Source organism: Neophocaena asiaeorientalis, unplaced genomic scaffold, assembly GCF_003031525.2.
Source record: "Neophocaena asiaeorientalis asiaeorientalis breed wild unplaced genomic scaffold, Neophocaena_asiaeorientalis_V1.1 scaffold7, whole genome shotgun sequence".
In the NCBI taxonomy this organism is placed as follows: Eukaryota; Metazoa; Chordata; class Mammalia; order Artiodactyla; family Phocoenidae; genus Neophocaena; species Neophocaena asiaeorientalis.
The window spans coordinates 14,669,409-14,688,871 of record NW_020185337.1 but is presented as its reverse complement, the minus strand read 5'-3'; the positions used below and the strand labels follow the sequence as shown (position 1 = coordinate 14,688,871).

At 35.1% G+C, this 19,463-nt stretch overlaps 1 protein-coding gene across 4 annotated transcripts in view; it reads left to right on the top strand.

The window, feature by feature from the left end:
- PDLIM5 (PDZ and LIM domain 5) overlaps positions 1 to 19,463 on the top strand; it is a 206,988-nt gene that overhangs the window by 111,614 nt on the left and 75,911 nt on the right. The window contains exons 4-8 of one of the 4 annotated variants that reach the window (XM_024736153.1): positions 2,888 to 2,930; positions 4,900 to 4,991; positions 13,773 to 13,945; positions 14,310 to 14,346; positions 14,897 to 15,254. In XM_024736153.1, coding sequence (XP_024591921.1) covers positions 2,888 to 2,930; positions 4,900 to 4,991; positions 13,773 to 13,945; positions 14,310 to 14,346; positions 14,897 to 14,990 — 439 coding nt within the window. In that variant the 3' untranslated portion in view covers positions 14,991 to 15,254. Of the gene's footprint in view, positions 1 to 2,887; positions 2,931 to 4,572; positions 4,992 to 13,772; positions 13,946 to 14,309; positions 14,347 to 14,896; positions 15,255 to 19,463 lie in introns of those variants that run through there. The other 3 variants (XM_024736151.1, XM_024736150.1, XM_024736149.1) reach the window with 3 other exon arrangements.

The window sequence follows — 19,463 nt, the reverse complement described above, 5'->3', positions numbered from 1 at the left end:
TTGTAAGAATATGTAATCACACTTAAATATGAGATTTATGTACCCTACTGATCTTTTAAAATGTAAATAATGTATGTTATAGATTTGTATACGTATTTTGTGTGTTAAAAATGCTTTTCCAAATATTTTTAATGTGGACCAGTTGACTACTTCTGTTTATTCCAAAAAAGCAAAATAACACATTACAATGAAGGCCATTTTAAACAGGATTCAAAAATTACATGTCTTAAACTGTGAACTCCTATATATATTCAAACAGGGGTCAGACATGTATTTGATTGGCATGTGATAGAGTAACTCTAAGGAACCTTCTAAGTTTTAATGATTCTAGGACTCATTTGGTAGTTATTTAAATAGTTAAACCAGAACTAATTTTTCTTGCGTCTAGTGTTCACTCTTCCATTTGACATTTACTTATAAGCCATCTTTTTTTTCTTTTTTCCACCTACAAAATGATGCTTGTGTTTCTAACATGTAGTGGATTCAATCCTGGAATTTTGAGGACAGGTTGTCCCTCTTTGACTGCTTTTCTTATTTCATGTCATTGCACTTACGGGACTTTATCAGAAGGCAAGCAGGGCAGATATTCAAGATCCAATTTAAAATTTTTTTGTGAATTCATATTTTAAGAAGTATTTTTGTAGAACTTTCATTCCATAAAATATGTTAAGACTCATTATGCGTTCTCAACAAACTAAGAGGTTGGGCTCTAAAGTTAATGAAAACTAACCATTCTGGGGCTTTTGTTGTTGTTGTTGCTAACCTGTTTAAATAAGAACTAACAGAAAAAACTAAGGGGTTTGTTTTCATAGACGTAGGATATGTGCGTTTTCTTCTGTTTGGAAACCTAGTGACTGTTAAACATCCGTCTTTTGTATAAATTGTTTTTGTGTTGCTAGAAGAGCTCCATGTACCTTTAAGTGTCCAGATGGAAAAAGAATGTTGTCTTCTCTATTATGGCAAGCTTTCTTTTTTTTTTTTTTTGGCTGCGTTGGGTCTTTGTTGCCGTGCGGGCTTTTCTCTAGTTGTGGCGAGCAGGGGCTACTGTTTGTTGCGGTGCGCAGGCTTCTCATTGCGGTGGCTTCTCTTGTTGTGGAGCACGGGCTCTAGGCGCACGTGCTTCAGTTGTTGTGGCACGTGGGCTCCGTAGTTGTGGCTCCCAGGCTCTAGAGCACAGGCTCAGTAGTTGTGGTGCACGGGCTTAGCTGCTCTGCAGCATGTGGGATCTTCTCAGACCAGGGCTCGAACCCGTGTCCCCTGCATTGGCAGGCAGATTCTTAACTACTGTGCCACCAGGGAAGTCCCATGGCAAACTTTCAATCATGTCTTGGGTAGTTTTAATGAGTAGATCCTTTGTGATTACATCTTACTGTGAAATTTCAATGAAAGGAAGATTCCACTGTTCTGTATTTGAACTTGTTTCCTTTGCTTGTCATAATAACCCTATAAGCTAAAAGAGAAATTGTCTGATTGAGACCACACGTGGAAAGTTGTACAACTGCAGAGGGTAATTCTACATGGCACTAACCAAATGTTAGCATCCATTGTGGTCTCTCATTAGGTTAGCCAATTATTCAGTCTGTGCCTGCCCTGGCTAACCAAATTAGTTGTTATTGGGAAATTCAGTTGCTGCTAAAAATGTTGATGAGAGTTCATTACTAGGTTATGATCATGGAGACCAAATATCCTGTGTTAGCTTCTCTGTAAGTAAAATGATCTCATGGTTTGCATCTTAAAATTATCACTTATTATTTACCTACTATGGTTACATTTCTTGAATTCTACACTTGCTGTCTTATCCTCAGGCTTATGTGTTGTAAGAGGAGTCAAACTGCTTCTGACATTACTAAACATAACATGTACCTTAATTCTGGGAAAATAGCCTTTAAATCATTAGAAGCTCTCCAATCATTTAGTTACTGTCCTTGACTACAGCCAGTGTATTGTAATATATAAGGACCGTTGGCCTTAGTGCCATCCTAGAGGTAATTTACTTTAATTTTGGAGTTTCTCATGTGAAGAATGGGGATAATGATAGTTGCTACTTTGGTTATTTGTCATGATTATATGACATACTCACTCCAAATCAATTATCGTTATTATTAGTCCATGATAACCAAAGGGACAGTAATAATGCAAAAAAGCATAGATTAAGAATAATATATTTGAATATGAGAATAGTTCTGTGCATGGATTTTTGTCCTTCTTCCCTGTTCTCTCCTTTCTACACTCATTACTGATGACCTATTACATGCCAGGTGCAGTGCTGATATAGACACAAGCGGGGCGTGGTCATTGCATTCACTGAAATTATAGCCTAGTGGAAGAACTTAGTTTGGTTTTAGTAGAACAGATACAGTAACGTGCACTGAAGAATATAAATACAAAATTAATATGCCTTCAGTGACCCAGTTCAACCAGAATTTATTCAGTATCTTCACAAAAACATCCAATGTCCTCTGGGCATATTCATGGATGACAGGAGAAAAGGCAGATACTATTGGAGATAGAGATGCAGATTATTTGTTTCAGGAGCCATGCAGGGATCAGAAAGTCATGTTTATTTTACCTTACCCTTTTTGGTAGGGAATAGCCTTAATTTAAAGGTTAAACATGGATGCGTTAGCAAACAGGACCGGTGTTTGTCTTTCCTCATTTGAGTGGGTAGAGTGGGTATTCATACACTAATGAATACCTAGTATATGAGGTATTGGATCTTACAGCATTTGAGCTGCATGAACTAATTAGATTGTGAATAGTAAAACCATGAATTATGAAACTGTAAATTCTGATGATTTACGATATTGAGGTATATAATAATAAAAATTCCATTAGTAAGAAGTTTGCAAAAATTCATGTTTTTTTCCTTTTTCTTTTTTTTCCTCAGAGCATCTGCTACACCCAAGCCTGAGCCGGTTCCTGTTCAAAAGGTGTGTTTCTAATCTAGCATCACTAGGATATTATTTGACTGTCCCTCTTGAACCACTGTAACTTGCGTTCCTGTCTCCAGTCATACTGACAATTTATAGTTTCGATGCAGTTCTCCGCACAGTTCTTCTTTAAAGATGATGAGGGAAAGTGGAAATCAACACATACAGAATTATCATCTGAAATTATTCCTCATCATTTAAACATTATTTCCAATGTCGTATGTTATCAATAACTCATATCCAGATTTCTTGCCTTCACTTTTAATTTGCCTATCTCTATTCACATAATCTAAAAAGATGAATATCACAGTAAGTCTTTAATAACATTTTATTAGTAATATTAATGAGTTTTTAAATTACATTTTCAGAGTATTCTTGGATTAGGTTATTGGCAAGTGCCCTTTTTTTCTCATATATATCCTGAAATTGTCCCAAGCCATTATTCATATAATCTGGTTTTGCGCTTTTAGGGGTTTCCTCCTTAATTTTACTTGTGCCTTTCCATTGAATTTGTTTATATTGATTCCCAGAGGCATGAAGGTACTTTATGCCCCGCAGTTAGCTTTATTATTTCTGTAACATTAATTTAGATTACTTTTTTTTTCCTTCAAATTAAACATAATAGAGCCACCATTGTATGCTTTTTAAGGAATTTTGATTGTTTTTCTTTGGGGATGGTAGGGACTTATTCTTGAATGTCATAGAAGCTTAAGCTGTTGTTTTTTGTTTTTTGTTTTTAACTTCATACTTACTCTGGGATAGGGGTTTGTAAACACAAATTCTGTTAATTTTAGGAGGAATTGAGCTTTCTTAGTTGTTGTTTTTTTTCTTTGACTGAGGCAGTGAAGAAACATCTAAGATCTTTTTTTTCCCCTCATGTAACTACTAAATATTAAATATTTATTTTAGAAAAGGGAAGAAATTTATTCCATCTTTAGTGATATCTCACAACATTCCAGAGAGAGAAACAACAGGTGGATTACAGGAAAGGGAAAGGATTGATTTTGTTTTGTTGATTTGTTTGCTTTTTTTGTTGAGTTTTTTTTTAAGGAGCGATTTCTTGATTCAAAATAATTAGAATGTGCACATTTCTGAGTCAGATGAAAATGAACATTCCTTCAGTTGTTTTGTTTTGTTTTGTTTTTAATTGAGTTAGAAATGTGCTGCTGCTTCTGCATGAATCAAATAATTGTACTCTGGAGAGTAATTAAACAGGTTTGAAAGATGGAATTATAATTGAGACTGGATATTTTAAAATAAATATTTTGGTTAGTGATGTTTTATTTACTGTGGGGTATTTAGAAAATTTTCCTTTGGAATATGTCTGAATTGGTACTTATTTTGGCCTTTAGGCTTTTTGATAACTTTTCTAATCTATTTCCTAAATATTTTGAACTCCTTTCATTTTTATTAAAAAAAAAAAATCTACTCAGTATGTGCGTCCACGTTATGCATGCTGGGACCGGTTGGCATGCATACTGTGTTATATCAACTCATTGTTTTTATCTGAAAACGTGTGAAGTTTGGCCTGCTAACATGATTGTGTTTGTCTTTTTACAAACTAGCTGTGTGTTCTTTTCAGTGGATCTATTTTGCATGTCTTTGGCCTGTTTTTGTGTATGTTTATTTTTATTTTACATAGGGAGAACCTAAAGAAGTAGTTAAACCTGTGCCCATTCCATCTCCTGCTGTGTCCAAAGCCACTTCCACAACCAACATGGCCTACAATAAGGCACCACGACCCTTTGGTTCTGTGTCTTCACCAAAAGTCACATCCATCCCATCACCATCGTCCGCCTTCACCCCAGCCCATGCGACCACTTCATCACATGCTTCCCCTGCACCCGGGGCCGCTGTCACTCCTCCCCCATTCGCTGCATCTGGACCGCATGCTAATGCCAGTGTTAGTGCTGACCAGCGGTCATCTGCACTGAGCGCTGGTAAACCTGCAGTTAATGTCCCACGGCAGCCCACAGTCACCAGCGTGTGTGCCGAGACTGCCCAGGAGCTAGCAGAGGGACAGAGAAGAGGATCCCAGGGTGACAGTAAACAGCAAAATGGGTAGGTGGCCAAGGGTGCTTTCTGCTCTTATCAAAACTCTTCTTTCAGGCAATTTCCAAGCAAAACTTAATTTCCATACCCCCCAAAATCAGCTGTTCTTTGAAGGGAGGGAGATGAAGTTTCATTTGCTTCATTAACATGTAGCGTTATGTTACATACAATACAACACTTTCTGCAAGGCGATCATAGGTTAATCCAGACCTAATTATGCATTTTGACCTGTTATGAACCATGTAACAGACTCTGTAACTTTTTCTCCAAGTCCTGGCACAACGTGGAGCAGCTGGCCCTTATAATGCAAGGCAAACCTTGAATCTTTCTTCCTCAATTTTTCCATCCTTTTATGAGCCACCAAAAGTTGAAACAGAGTGGTTGCAGTTGTGTCAGCTTATGCATCTCATGCTAAAGAGAGGAAATGAGAAGTCTGTAAGAAGCTTTTTTTCTAGGAAGTAGTTTTAAGACAGAAAACAAATTTAGTTTTGACTCATGTCTATGTATGATGCATTAGCTTAGGTCAGCTAGCTAAGCAACATTCTTTTCAGATAAACTTATGCTGGAATTTAGTCTTTAAAATCAAACAGTAATGAGAGGACAGTAACATTAAAGGATGCTTAAAAAATATCAGAAGCAAATTAGAGGATATTTCACTGTAAAAATATTTCTAAAATTTAAAGCAGTGGACACTAAATATATAATGTTAGCAGAATTTTTTGAAAATCCATTCCTTATAATAATTTTCCCCCCTTTATGGTACAGATTTTTAAAAAACTGGTTGAAGTCTGTTCTCAGCAGCCTCCATTTATAGACGGTTATTTTATTCTTTTTGGAATCCAGTGACCGTACTTTAAGCCAAAGTCATTTTTGTAAAATCATTTTGATCAGATTTATTGTGACAAAAGTGTCTTTTAAAAGGAAAACAAAAGGAAATAATTTGCATGCGTGATTGTTTTTACCAATGCCGGTTCCCAGGAAAATATAATTAAAATAATTGTGTAGATAGGTCCTTTCTGAGATAATCCCTTCTGAATGTTAATTCATGTAATGAAGGGGCTGTGCTTTCATAGCACTGCTGCCATGGCAACTTGGGGGCTTTGAAAAAGAAGGTGGCAGGGTTCCAGGCTGTTGCTGAGAGGAAGGGGCAGGTCTGGAAGGACAGCTACTGGGCCCTACATGCGGTTTTGTGGTGGTGGATGGCTTTTGAAAGTTTCGATGTATAAATTGAGAAAAACTAGTGTCCTAAGTTATCTCTTCTTTCATGTGAGGAAGAGAAGTAGTATGTAGTGTTGAGATGCGTTTGGTTATATATTTTTTGGTATGTCTTTTTTAAGACAATAGATTTTAGAGTAATCAAAATAGTACCTTGAAAAAACAGATGCTGCCTGTCAAATGCTAGCCCCACAGAAAACTAAAAGCAGAAGTTTATTGTGTTTGTTAAATTCCAGGCTCAGTAGAAAAAAGTCCTTTGAAGGAAGTATTTGAGTTAAAATCTTTTCTCCTTGGTAACATTTCTTGAAATTTTATAAGAAAGCCTTCTTAATGGAAACTTGTAGAGATAAAAGCAAATTGAGGTTACGGAAAGGTACTACATTGAAAACATGTGAAAATACCAAGCTGAAATTGTGTTTTATGAGTACAGCTTTGGTGATCAAACTTGAAATGATTTAAAGCTTATTATTTTCCAACTGAAGCTGTAGGCAGAGGTATGGTTACAGGGTCTCTACAGTGGCTTCTTAATCAGTCAACATGTGGTTATCGAGCACATGCCTGGCGTTCAGCGCTGCACAAGGTTCAGGACAGAAGGGATTATTACATATTTTGCATCATTAACAAGCAGATTACTGCTTTGCATTCGTAAATTGATTGCATTTAAAAATAGCTTAATTTCAGATGTTGTCCAGATACGTTAGCACGATGAAAACTTGAAAACAAAGTATCTATGAAGTTCTGAGACATATTTGCAGTGCTCTTTCTCTTACTACATTTAGAGCAGAAAAATCGAAAATAAATCACACATTTTACTATTTACTAGTCGGTGATGTGTCATTTTGAAGAGCAGGTGTTTTGTGATATTGATGAATTTCCTGCATCCGGTGTCAAACTATTTTCCTGAAATCACTGTCAGCGTTTTTACTAATTATGTGATTATTGAATTTTCCACATTTTTATAGTGTGACAAAAGATCTTAAGCAAAACTCTTTCACAGTTGAGGGTTGTTCCTTTTTTTTTAAGAGAGAGTTGTTACTTTTTATGAATTACTTTTTATTTTAAAACTAATACATGCCAGTAACCAAAAATTTAGGAGTTTAGGAAGATGTGAAGTTAAATGCATAAGTTATCTTTTTCTTCAAAGCAGGAGGACTATTAGTTTTTAAGTGATTTATAGGCAACCCACCCAAATTTATCTAGGATTAATAAACGTAAGACACAAATAAGTGCTTATGAATTATGCATCATTACTGAGAAATAGTTATTCATCCTAATGGTATGAAATCTAACGATTGTGTTGCTATCTTTATAATATTTCTTAATAATACTACGTTAACATTCCTATTCCTTCTTATAAATAATAATGAACAAGGTACTTCTAAGAAATTTTTAGTCCATCTTGTACATATATGAATTTTTAGTTTTGGCTTACTGTCTTCTTTATTACTCTCCTTACTCTACTTAGAGCAAAATGGAACTTTATATTCCAAACTGGAAAGGAGTCTATTTTACATCAAGTAGTTTAACTGATTTACCTTTTCCCTTTCCATATGCCCTTGCATTATAATGTGCCACTGCTTTCAAGAGGTAAGTCTCTCATGCATCCTTAGTTAATTTTAATTTCATTGGACTGCAGTTTCTTCTAACAGTTCTTATGTGGGATTTTGAAGAACCTGGCCTTGGAAGATACAAAACATGATATGATAGTAATCTTTTTAAATGCTTTTCTCTTTACAGAAAACAAAAGTGACAGAGTTAGTATCCACATTACTGGAGAGAAAATATGGTGACTTATATATGAGTAAACAGCATGAATGCCTGATTTTTGCAAAATTAGGCTAAATTTTGCAAAATAGCTGTAATTTAGAATAACCACATTTAGCCTTTTCAATAAGTTTGGTTTTGCATTGCTGTGTTGTGGTGAATTCCTTTATGGTAGTAAATAGTAGTGTTTAACTTTTATCAGAAAATATATGTGGGGTTTGCTGTGTAATGGTTTAAAAGAGGTAATGTTCGGGGTAATTTGTATCAGTCAAGACTATCAGAATACAAAGATAAAGATAGAATGTAAAGCATAAACATATGTACCACTAGTGAATAGTACATATAAAACTGAGTTGTTTTCCAAATTCATATCAAAACCCAATATTTCCCAGGTAAAATCTTTAAGAACCATTTCGATTTTTCAGCCAGTGTTACTAAAAGTTTGAGAACTCTATATATGCAGTTGTGTGTCACTGGATGATAAAAATTCTGTGCACCTTGGAATTTGTTAAGAGAGTTAAGTACCAGCTTGTTAAGTGTCACAGGTAGTTGGCATAGGCATTGAAAATTACTGTGGTATAACTTCAAAACCTTGCTTTTGTGTCTGTTGGTATTGATGATAAACTGGTGATTACTAGCTTTAAAAATAGATAAAAATCACATTAGGTAAGAACTTAAATTAATTTTATGTTATGATTATTCTGAGCATGTGCTGAAATTTCCTTATCATCATACTCTAGAGTAGAATTGGAAATATGGAATATCTATCTTAGACACACTGGAGGGATTAACTATTGAATTATTAGAGCAACTTTATTCCAGTGTGGCTACGATCTCACTAATTGAAGAGTTTCATGTTATAGACACATAAGAATATTGCACAATGCACTAGAGAAACACCCCCAAGCCCTGATTTATTGTTGGTCTATTTAAAGTTAAATTCTGTACACAAAGATTTCCACTAGTTACTAGATTCCAGTGTAACAATTTGACTTATAAAGGGGGAAAAAATGGGACTTGGAAAAATAAATGTAAGCATTTAGGTTAAATATACATTTTTTAAAATGCAGATTAAGATTCATTAATTTTTTCATTATTACTAAGCATTGTGCTAGATGTTTTGAAATGCAGTATGTGATTGAATTCTCAAGTGATAGAGCTAAGATTCAAGCCTAGGGTTTTTTGAAGCCAAATTTTGGTGTGTCTTGCCGAATATTTGGTTCTGTCACCTGTTTGTGCCCTGGGCTTATTTCTGTTACTTTGAATTAGTATTTGTTTTTCATGGTTATAGACTTGAGGATAAATTGAGTGAATTGAGGCTACATGAGTGAATAATGTGCATAAACTACAGTTGGGTTTGATAATACTTTTTCTATGTTGAGTCGCTGGAGGATCTATTCTAACAACAAATCTGTATTTGTATAGTTTTCAGAGTGCTTTCAAATACAAAAACATACACCCTTACAAGAATTCTGAAAGATGAAGAAATTGTAATCCATTTCACCATTGAGGAAAAGGAGGCTTCTTGGGGATTGCAGCTTGTCCAGGCACAGAGGAAGTGGGTGGCGTAGCTAGGGTGAAAAGCCACGTCATCTGACTTGTCACGTTGGCACAAATGCCACTGTGGTGTATGTTGGGCTATTCCACTTGGGCACATTTTCTAAAATTCATGAAAATATCTGTTCAAAGTATTAAAATTGGCATCTTTAGGTTTTAACTAATCAACCCTCTGCTGGCTACCCCTTACCACATCATAGAATATTTCCCCCCAACTTCATTTTGACATAAAACTTCTTCCCTAAATTTTAAAATGTTTAAATATATATCTAAGATTTTATTCTGAGGTTATTCAGAGGAGGTTATTTTGAAAAACTGTTTCCCTACTATTTAAAATAGCAAGGCAGAGGAGAGAATGCTTTGCATTATGGTTTAGAGAAGACTAAATGCCCATAAATTACTGAGATTAACTTAATCCTGCATCTCACCCCCACTCAGCAAAACTCAGCCCTTTATTGAGTTAATGAAACTGACTTTGATGTGTGGAAATACCGCTTAGCTACAATGCACAGTCTTAGTATTCAAACTGGTAGGCAGCTTTTCTCACTGCGTTTATAATGAGTAATTAGTTACTCTGACTAAACATCATTGTGGTAGGATTGATTCAGCAACGCATAGAGAAGCTGTATAGCATTTTATACTTTCATCGTCTCTATACATAATAGAATGTGAATATATTTGTTTTTAATGATTTTATGCTTAATAGGCTATATGAATGAATTATGTCTTTCCTCTTTAGGTGTTATTAACCTAGTTCTTTTATCATATCAAACATGCCTTTCTGGGCAATAATTAGATTGCTGATAACACAGAACTCTGGAGTTCCTACAAGTGAGCTCTAAACTTCCTGGAATTTGCTTCTGAATGAGGGCGGTGGTAATGATGGACAGGGGAGAGTATGAAAATTGAGTAATAGACTATTATTTATGACCCACTGCTTCATATATTTTTCATCATAATCACTTCATTTTAAAAAATAAGAGAAAATTTTCATATAGCATATTATTCCTTTATAGTGTATAGCTCAGGATAATTTATGTGAGATTACACTTGCTATTAGTAATGTATACTTCTTATCTTATGTGAGACTGAAAGATTTTCTCTTCGTCTGCTCTGATTTTAAAAGTGATTCTAAAATGATCTGTTTCTATATCTTACATCTTATTTATATTTTAATCTCTGCCTTTTATTAGGAACCATGGTAGGAATTTGGATTCACTCTAAAATAAATTTTATAAAAACCTAGAAAAAAATTTTAAATAGTGAATCTTTCTTGGTATTAGTAACTTGAGACTTCAACTAGCATTAATATATAAAATATTTTTCAGTGTTTTTTGGAAACAAACAAATACAGATAAAACTGTTCTCCAAATAATAACAGTGTAACAGAATTTTGACTAACACTTGTTCATTTTTGTTTGTCTGCATTTACATGATTATTTTGAAGCATGATGTTTGGTGTAATGTCTTCATTTTTTTGAATTTTGTTATTTCATTTTTTCTTCTTCCTTTTTTTTTTTGCCTCATCTTTGTTGCCCATCATCCTGGGAACATCACTGTCTTCTCTACTCTATCACATCTTTCTGTGTGTGTGTTATTCCTCCTTCAGTAACCCTGGCACTGTGTAAGTACCTCATCAGTGGTTTCTTTTCTAATTTTTATCATTGTCTCTCTGCAACTTTTCATCTGGCTTTCAACTTAACACCATCACCAAATTTTGTTAGTCTCTTCTCATTGCTTAGAATTTTCAAATATATTAGGAGCCTAGGAAACTTGTTTTCCATGCTAGAAAGCTAAACCTTCAGAAAGATAGATTATTATTATAGACAGTATATACTGGAGTTAGAGATATGGTTGGGGCCTCCCGTGTTTAATATTTTTTAAAATTTTGAATAAATTTGCTAATTTTGAATGTCTGTATTTTGAAATAAATTGTTTGCTCTTGATAGTTGAATTTATATTCTATCCCAAATACATTTCAAAAAATCAAATTATTGAGATTATTCCCTTCTTTAATCGTAGTCATGAGAGTTTCAAAGGCAGTAAACGTTTAGAAACTTTCTATCACTTGACACAGACCTTAAGCTGTGGTGAATGTCACAAAAGAGTCTAAGACGCACTGTACTTTTCACAAGTGTGTTGTGGCTAAAAAATATTCTTAAGTGGTGACATTTTATTAATCTTGGTGTCTTAGCTTAACACTATTTTTTTGTATTTTTATAGTCCAAACCTTTTATAGAGGATAAAATAGTCTTATAGCTGAAATTGGCACCATTTAAGAGTAAACACTTACTGACTATAGAGAAATTTAAAACTATAAGTCTAGTAACTTAAATATAAAGTTTTTCAAGTAATTGCATAAGATAAAGTGTTGTCTGTTTGGGAATCTGCCAGAGACAGTGTATTTATGAAATAGCGTATGTCTATTATTTTGTAATTAAAGAAAATTATGTCTATTTTAAAAAGGGTTAGGAGGTTTTGTTCAATATCAGTAAAAGCTATTTTAGGTATTTCACTCCTGGAATATTAAAATTTTATCATAAATAATAATTTGAATTACTATTAAAATATGCTACTAAATATACCATTAAATAGTATTAAAATACTATTATTAGTATTATGTGTAAATACTATTGATTCTGTTCTTTACATATATGATGACTTGTAGTCTTAGAACATGCATTGCAAATAGTTTTTCTAATAATCATAAAAGAACACATTATGTTACTTTGTGTTAGTGTGGAAAGCACTTTTACATACTTTACCTTCCTTATTTATTCCTCAAAACAACCCTTTAAAGTAGATGCAATCCCCATTTCTCAGGTGGTAAAAATCGAGACTTGGAGAAGTTAAATGACTTGCATAAAATACACACTGAATGGAGGATGTATGCTTAGAACTACTACCTGTCTGACTGCAAAGCTAGTGTTAACGTTAATTCTACCATGTCACTGGGCACAAACTGTTCTAGTGTACTGAGACAGTTTTTGATGGTAATCCCTATTACAATGACAGCAGTCACGTGGCATTCTGATAGCAATGTGATTTTTTAGCAGTGAGTTAACCTAGCAGGTGTTGCCACACACATCTGGCACTCTTAGGGTGCTTTCTCTGCTTGGATCTTGTGCCACTTGTCTGCTAGTCCTTCTTCTCTTCTGAAACGAAACTCATAATTTAGTTTGCATTTATCCTATTTGGGGGGCGGGATTGAGAAGGGAGGAGTATTTATAAAGTTACCTAGATCTTAGGTTAAAGTGTTTAAATAATGTACATTGTAAATTCCGTAACATTGGTATTTATGCTTTCTTAATAGAAAAATGAATAGTCGTAGCAAACTCAAAGTTCTTGAACTCCGTAATTTACACATCCCTTTCACATATATTATTTCATTTAATCCTGAGAACAGTGCTACTTTATATGTGATATTCTTATAAATGAAAAAACTGAGGCTCAGTGAGATTGACTAGTCAAAAGTCATAGAGCCACAATTCATATCTTGGTCTTTTGATAAATATTTTGTTGGTTTCTGATAGACCACAGCTCTTTGCAGCAGTGATCCTGCACCCAGCTTTATTTAGGGTTAAGGTTATCTGTACACATAAATGAGAACACTGTAGAAAATAAGTTCTGACCCTTTTCAAAATTGTGTTTGGAATTGTTGGTTTAGCCTGTACTAAACCATTCATGGCTCCTGGGCCCGGTGAAGAAATGATCATTTAATTTTGTGAAAGCCAGCATATTTTAGCAGCATACGGGTATTTAACAGTGGTTGTGGATGTAGTCCATATCTGCTGCATTAGCCATAAGATGAACTATACCAGTAATTTTGAATTGTTTGATTTTAATTACTGTGGACTTTGCAATTTCTTGTTATTTTCCTTCTTTTCTTATTCTTTTCTTTTCCTTTTCTTCATGTTGAAATCTCTCTTCTGCTGCCTTCTTCTGTCAATTAAAAGGAAAATCCTACCCAAACGGTAAACTTTCTGTTGAATAGCCATCTATACAATTATTTTATATTAGCATATAAGTACCTTTTTTTAAACTAATTTAAAAAAATAACCTAGTCTACTCTATTTTAGAAGGATGCTCTCTTTTTTTAAGAAAAATTGTTACTGAGTATACTTGAAAAAGCAAAATACACAAAAGGAACATTGAGGATTAAATGTATAAGTTATAAATAATATGGGAGAAGTTATTTTATCCTTAACATAATTATAAATATTTTAATCCTTTTTTTTCCCTTTTGAACCCTAGCCCACCAAGAAAACACATTATGGATCGTTATACAGAGTTTTATCACATACCTACTCACAGTGATGCCAGTAAGAAGAGACTGATTGAAGATACTGAAGACTGGCGTCCAAGGACTGGAACGACTCAGTCTCGCTCTTTCCGAATCCTAGCCCAGATCACTGGGACTGAACGTAGTAAGTGAATGCCTAGGGGTTCTAATGGATGACTATTTCTCTGCCACAGAGAGTGGCATTTAGACTGATGGACAGTTATTGGAAAATAGTAATTTTCCTGAGACAGTTTTCTTTTAAATTATGCCATGCATAGTGGTACTGTAAATAAGCAGCCAGCCCAGGAGAGTTATATTGAAAAGTGTAGCAGTAGTAGTAGTCATAGTACTGACTATAGCGTATAGCCAATGCCAACATGATAAGGAACTTTTTTAGCGGCTCTGTGTAACTTGACCATTTGGTACTAATCGATACAGGTAATTGCTTAAGTGATTTTAAAGTTAAAAAAAAAGCAAACTGACATTGGATATTGCTTATTTTATTTCAGTGAAAGAATCTGAAACTGATAATACAAAGAAGGCAAAGTAAGTTGTCCTTTCTTTTGGTAAATTGAATGCTTTCCTTTTATGAATGGTCTCAATTTGTGTTTTTTCACCTTTTCAAGTGAGTGGTATGGCATTTTGTCTTTGCACCTAGGAGCTAAGCTTAACTTTGGTGCCTTTTGTGGGACTGAAATGTACAACTTACAGATTTTTAAATTAGTTGATGCTGTCTGGATTTTTTGTCTGCGGCTTGTTTTCTTCAATATTGAAGTGAGTGGGCAGAAGGGTATATCTGGGGGTGCTTTGCTAACACTACAGATGTTTGTGAATGAGTTCATGTGTTGTCCTGCAGTCGCTTTGTTTGGGGAAAAAAAATGGACGTTTCCAAGAGGGCTCTAGAGATTAATTTCTGTACTTCTAAACATGCTCTACCCTTGAAATCTTCGCTGTTAAACAAAACAGCTCTGTGAAATTAAGCTTTTGGAAGGCACGTTTTCTGCATGGTGATCTAAGTGTAGAAACCTTTTCTTTCTCTTTCTTGTGACTCTTCTATCACTCTCTTTTCTTCTTTCTTTTCTTTTTATTTCCGCAGGGAAAAGACACCCCTTCACGTCTTTAGTCCCAAATACACAAAATTACGTGACTGGCACCATGAAGTTTCAGCACGCGCTCTTAACGTACAGTGATTTATGAACCTTGCCCCAAGAGCAGCCAGCACATGCCTTTTCGTTCCCTTTTTCTTTTCCTCCAACTTCATAGCAAAATCCGTTTTAAATTTGCCTTATGAAAGACAAAATAGAATCTTTTCTATACTTCTCTAACCACTTCCTGCCATTGTGAAAACAAGCAGGATGAACACGTTTTGTGCTAGTTGGTAGCTCACAAATATTAAACCGAGAGAGTGAAGTAAGGAGCCAGATTGATTCAGTGGATTTACATCTGTTTTTATTGTTATTATAGGAGTAACCTTGGAAAAGGAATTCTTTTCGTAAGTGGAATCTGGTTGGTTGGTTGAAGTAGAGGTGGATGAGCAAATAATGTCCTTGTCTAATTTGGAAAATACTTCCTTTATGTTACTGCATTTCCCAAGGTTACTTTATTATAAAGTTCATTATTACGTAATGTTCAAAGTGGGCTGTAAACGCTTCTAAGTAAGCAAATATGAGGAGGCAAGATAAAAGAGAAATGACTTTGTTAGAATAGAGTTCATTACAGATTTGGGTATTTTTGTAAAGCAGAAACTATTGAGGATGCCTGTCGGGCCCAGATTTGGCTCCCAAAAAAGGAAAGAAGAGAATTCTGCCCCTGTTTGCAATGGGGAAATAATAGTGTTCGTTTGGTTTCGTTAGTTTTAAAAATCCTGTTTTCTACCAAAGCAATTATTTCTAAGCTGGTGGATGTGTTTAGGATATAGACAACTTCTAGGTATAAGCTAGTAAGTTGAAGAAAAGATAGCTTTGCTTTATTTCTAAATCAGGGGAAATGAACATAAAATAAATTGCAATATGAATGATTCTTTATGCAACATCAGAGAAATATTTTACTTAGTGATATAAACTATTATGCATTATTGCTGTTCCAAGGAAGCTCTGTTTTGGGCTTTACATGCAAGCTAAATATCTGACCAGAAATGCTTTCTGTCTTGTAATATAATGTATTATATATTAGATTAAATTCAATAATAAATGCATTTTGAAGTTTGGAAAAGTATTGTAATAAAGTTGCCTTTAACTTAGCTTTGTAGTTGTTTTCTGTTTCCTTGAAGCTAGTAACAAGCCTTTCAAGACGTACATTATCACTTTGGTAAAATAAATAATTCTTCTGACATTTAATTTGGACAACGTTTTTAATTTTGTGAGGTTGCTAAAATGTGAGTGTGGAATATGACAAAGATCCATATTTTTTTTCCTGCATTGTTTCATTATTTTACATAACGTCTTATATGAGTAACAGGTAAGATCAGTTAGACTGGGGCACAACATAGAATGAGGCTTTGTGTGAAAATTATTACTGAAGCATCTTTGCTTGCATTCAAGGTTCCGTTTTTATTTTTCCAGGTTTTCTTGATTTTAATGTCACTGTAGAGTAGGAAAACTGCCGATAATTTTGAGAAACTAACATTAATTTCAGTTAGTGATTACTATTTAAAATTTGGCATGCCAAATGTATTTTTTAAAATAATTCTAGGATTTATCTATGTTCATTTTTACTATATAATATATTACGATGTCTTTCTTTTAATTTTATCAGTACTTTTTCAGATGCTCCTTATGATTTTATGTTTCTGATATCAATCCCAGTTACCACTGTGTCTCTGGCCTCTGTAAGAAAATCTATTTACTTACACCAGCTTTTCCTATACCCTTTAATTCTTCATTGATCTCAAAAGATGATGCTTGAAAGAAGAATCAAATTCTCATGAAAATAAATGGTCTGGGTAGAGTAAACATGGTATTTTACACCAAGAACCAAATTTCTAGAATAACTTCAGAGTTGAGAGAAAGAAAGAGCGTTTTAGGTAAATAAAAGAATTTTTCCTTAATAAAGACAAGAGAATGTATGTATGCATGTATGTAGAGCTTTATAACTTGAAATAGGTGCAGTTGAAAATAGGAGTTTAATGCCTTGCCTAATTAAAGATAAAATACTTGATGTCTTACTGAAAGCATAGATTTAGATAAGGAATGGTCCACATTTGAACATGAGGGTAAATGTTCAGCCAGGATCGCAAAGGACATTCCATTTGACCCTGTCAGAGGATAAATTCCTGTGCTCATTTAGCCTCCTGGGACATCTTATAGTCCAAGCTTAAAAGCTAGCCAAAAATGATAAAAACTTCTTGCAAAAATATTGTTGTAAGTCTAGTGACCTAATTTATAGCTTGTTTTTGTTTGTCTCTCTTATACAGACTTTCTTTATCACAGGCTTGTTTTTCATGTAAAATTAGAAAGTTACTCTTCAGAATTTTCAACAGTTTTTTTCGTATAATATTTTACCAGCCAGAAGATAGAATGTCTCCCACACAGTCAGTCTTTTTGCTACTTGAAAAACAATTATCTGTGGAAACAGAAACCTACTCCTTTTATACATCATTATGCCCTTTAGGAAGACTCAGGTAAAAAACGTCCTAGAGAGCTTGTTTAATAAAAACTGTGGTGTTAAGAAAGAGAGTAGCAGTCCCTTCTTTTATTCATTTTTTTTTTCTGAAATATAGGATGAATCGATTTCCCAAGACAAATAATTTTGCAGTAGTTGTGTTGCTGACGTGTATTTAAAATCTTATAAATTGTAAATATTCATTTGTTGCCTGCATTCATTCTTTCACATGAATAATTACTGAATGCTTAAATTCCAGGAACTGATGTGTGCTAGGAATTCAGAAGAATAGCATATCAATATATAAACAAGATAATCTAAGATAATTGTGTTATCAAGATAATAAAATAAGTTAATATAAAGGAAGTTTGGCTTAGGTAGGGTGGGATTACTTAGATTGTACGGATTTCTGAGGAGATGACCTTAATGCCATCACCTGAGGGAGGAAAAGGGGTCAACCGTGTGATGGCTTGGGGTGAGTGCTCAAGGCAGAGGAAACAAATGTGGGAATCCCGAAGTGGAAAGGAGCATGGCGGGTTCACAGAACCAAAAGGACAGCGTGGCCCAAATGTGGCATGTGAAGGGAAGCATGATCCAAAAACACAACGCTTAATGCGTAGAGGCAAATAATACACGTTCCCAGTACTGTCCGCAGCATTTTAAATGGGAAGTTATCTAGTTATCATATCTAACCACCTTCAAGTAAAATTAGAAAATGAAGAATCGGGGAGGTTATCAACTTGCTAAATAAAGTATACCCACCTAGTTAGTGCCAGCCCTGGGCATAATGATCAACTTAATGCTTTTCCCATTGAGACCCACTGAAGTCCTAGAAATGTAGTAGATGTTGGTAACATATTTGTAGGGAACAGAATGCCCCTTAAACACACATGAAGTCACTCAAAAACAAAACTTTCACGTGTAGAAATGTAACATACAATGCTCTCTTCATAATTTAGTGATGAATTTGACAATTTAGTCTTCTCTATAAAAACCTGTCTTGGTTTTCACATGTCACCTCAGCTCCAGCCACCCACCCCCTCCTCCAAGGCCGCAGTCTCCGTGAGTAGCTGCCCACATGCAGTGAACTGAGGGTCGGGGGGAGGGTGGAGAGGAAGCCTGGTCGCTGTCAGGCCGGCTGACTGGGGAGGACCTTGCTGGCTCAGTTAGGTCCTGGTTTGGACCTCAGTTGTATCCATTCTCTTCAGCGTGGGCCTTGTCTTCACCTTCTCATCATTCTCTCTGTCTGGGACACTTCTCATCCCTTCTACATTTTGAAACCAGATCACAGACACCATTTAGGGAGATCATTAAAGTGAAAGATCAGTTTAGGGTAGCCTGAAACGTGTATGGAAGTCAAAAGAAAGACACTTTTCTTTCCCTCGAGTAAAGGATGTTTGTCGATTCCATCAGAAGCACCCTGGGAGTAATGAGTAGGTAAAGGTATTTCTATTATAAATAACTTTTGTTTCCTACCTTGGTGTTTGTAGGGTTTTGTTCTTTATCCTTGCAATAAAGCAAGTGTACTGGCAAAAAAAAAGAAAGAAAAAAGAAAGAAATCAAATATAATCAGGGCTCTATGAATGAATGAATGAATGAAAGAAGAAGCTTCAAGACAGAAAATTAAGATTAACTCTGAACAAATGTGATAAGATCTTGTAACTGGTGAGTGGCAGGATAAGTTCTGTAGCAGTAATTTTCCATATGCCATTTTTAGAATCACATGTGTTAGTCATTTAATGGGTCATGTAATACGTTTTATTTGAGCACCTCTGCCATTTCCTTCACGTCTTTAAAAGTTTACCTCTAGTTCTTCTCTCCTGCGGGAGACGCTGCTGCTGAGTGGCCTTTGGAAATGTGTAAGGGGATATTACAGATCTTACAGGGTCAGGAGGGCGCTACTGGGGGACCAGGGGGACCAGCCGTCTTGCAGCGCTCTGAGTAATCCCATGGGATCGAGCGTCATCTGCCCGAACGGCCAGTGCTGGGCCCCAGAGAATGCGGGCCGAGCACAGATGCTCCCTCATCCCAGCTCCTCTGCTGTCTCCTGAGCCCGTCGCCTG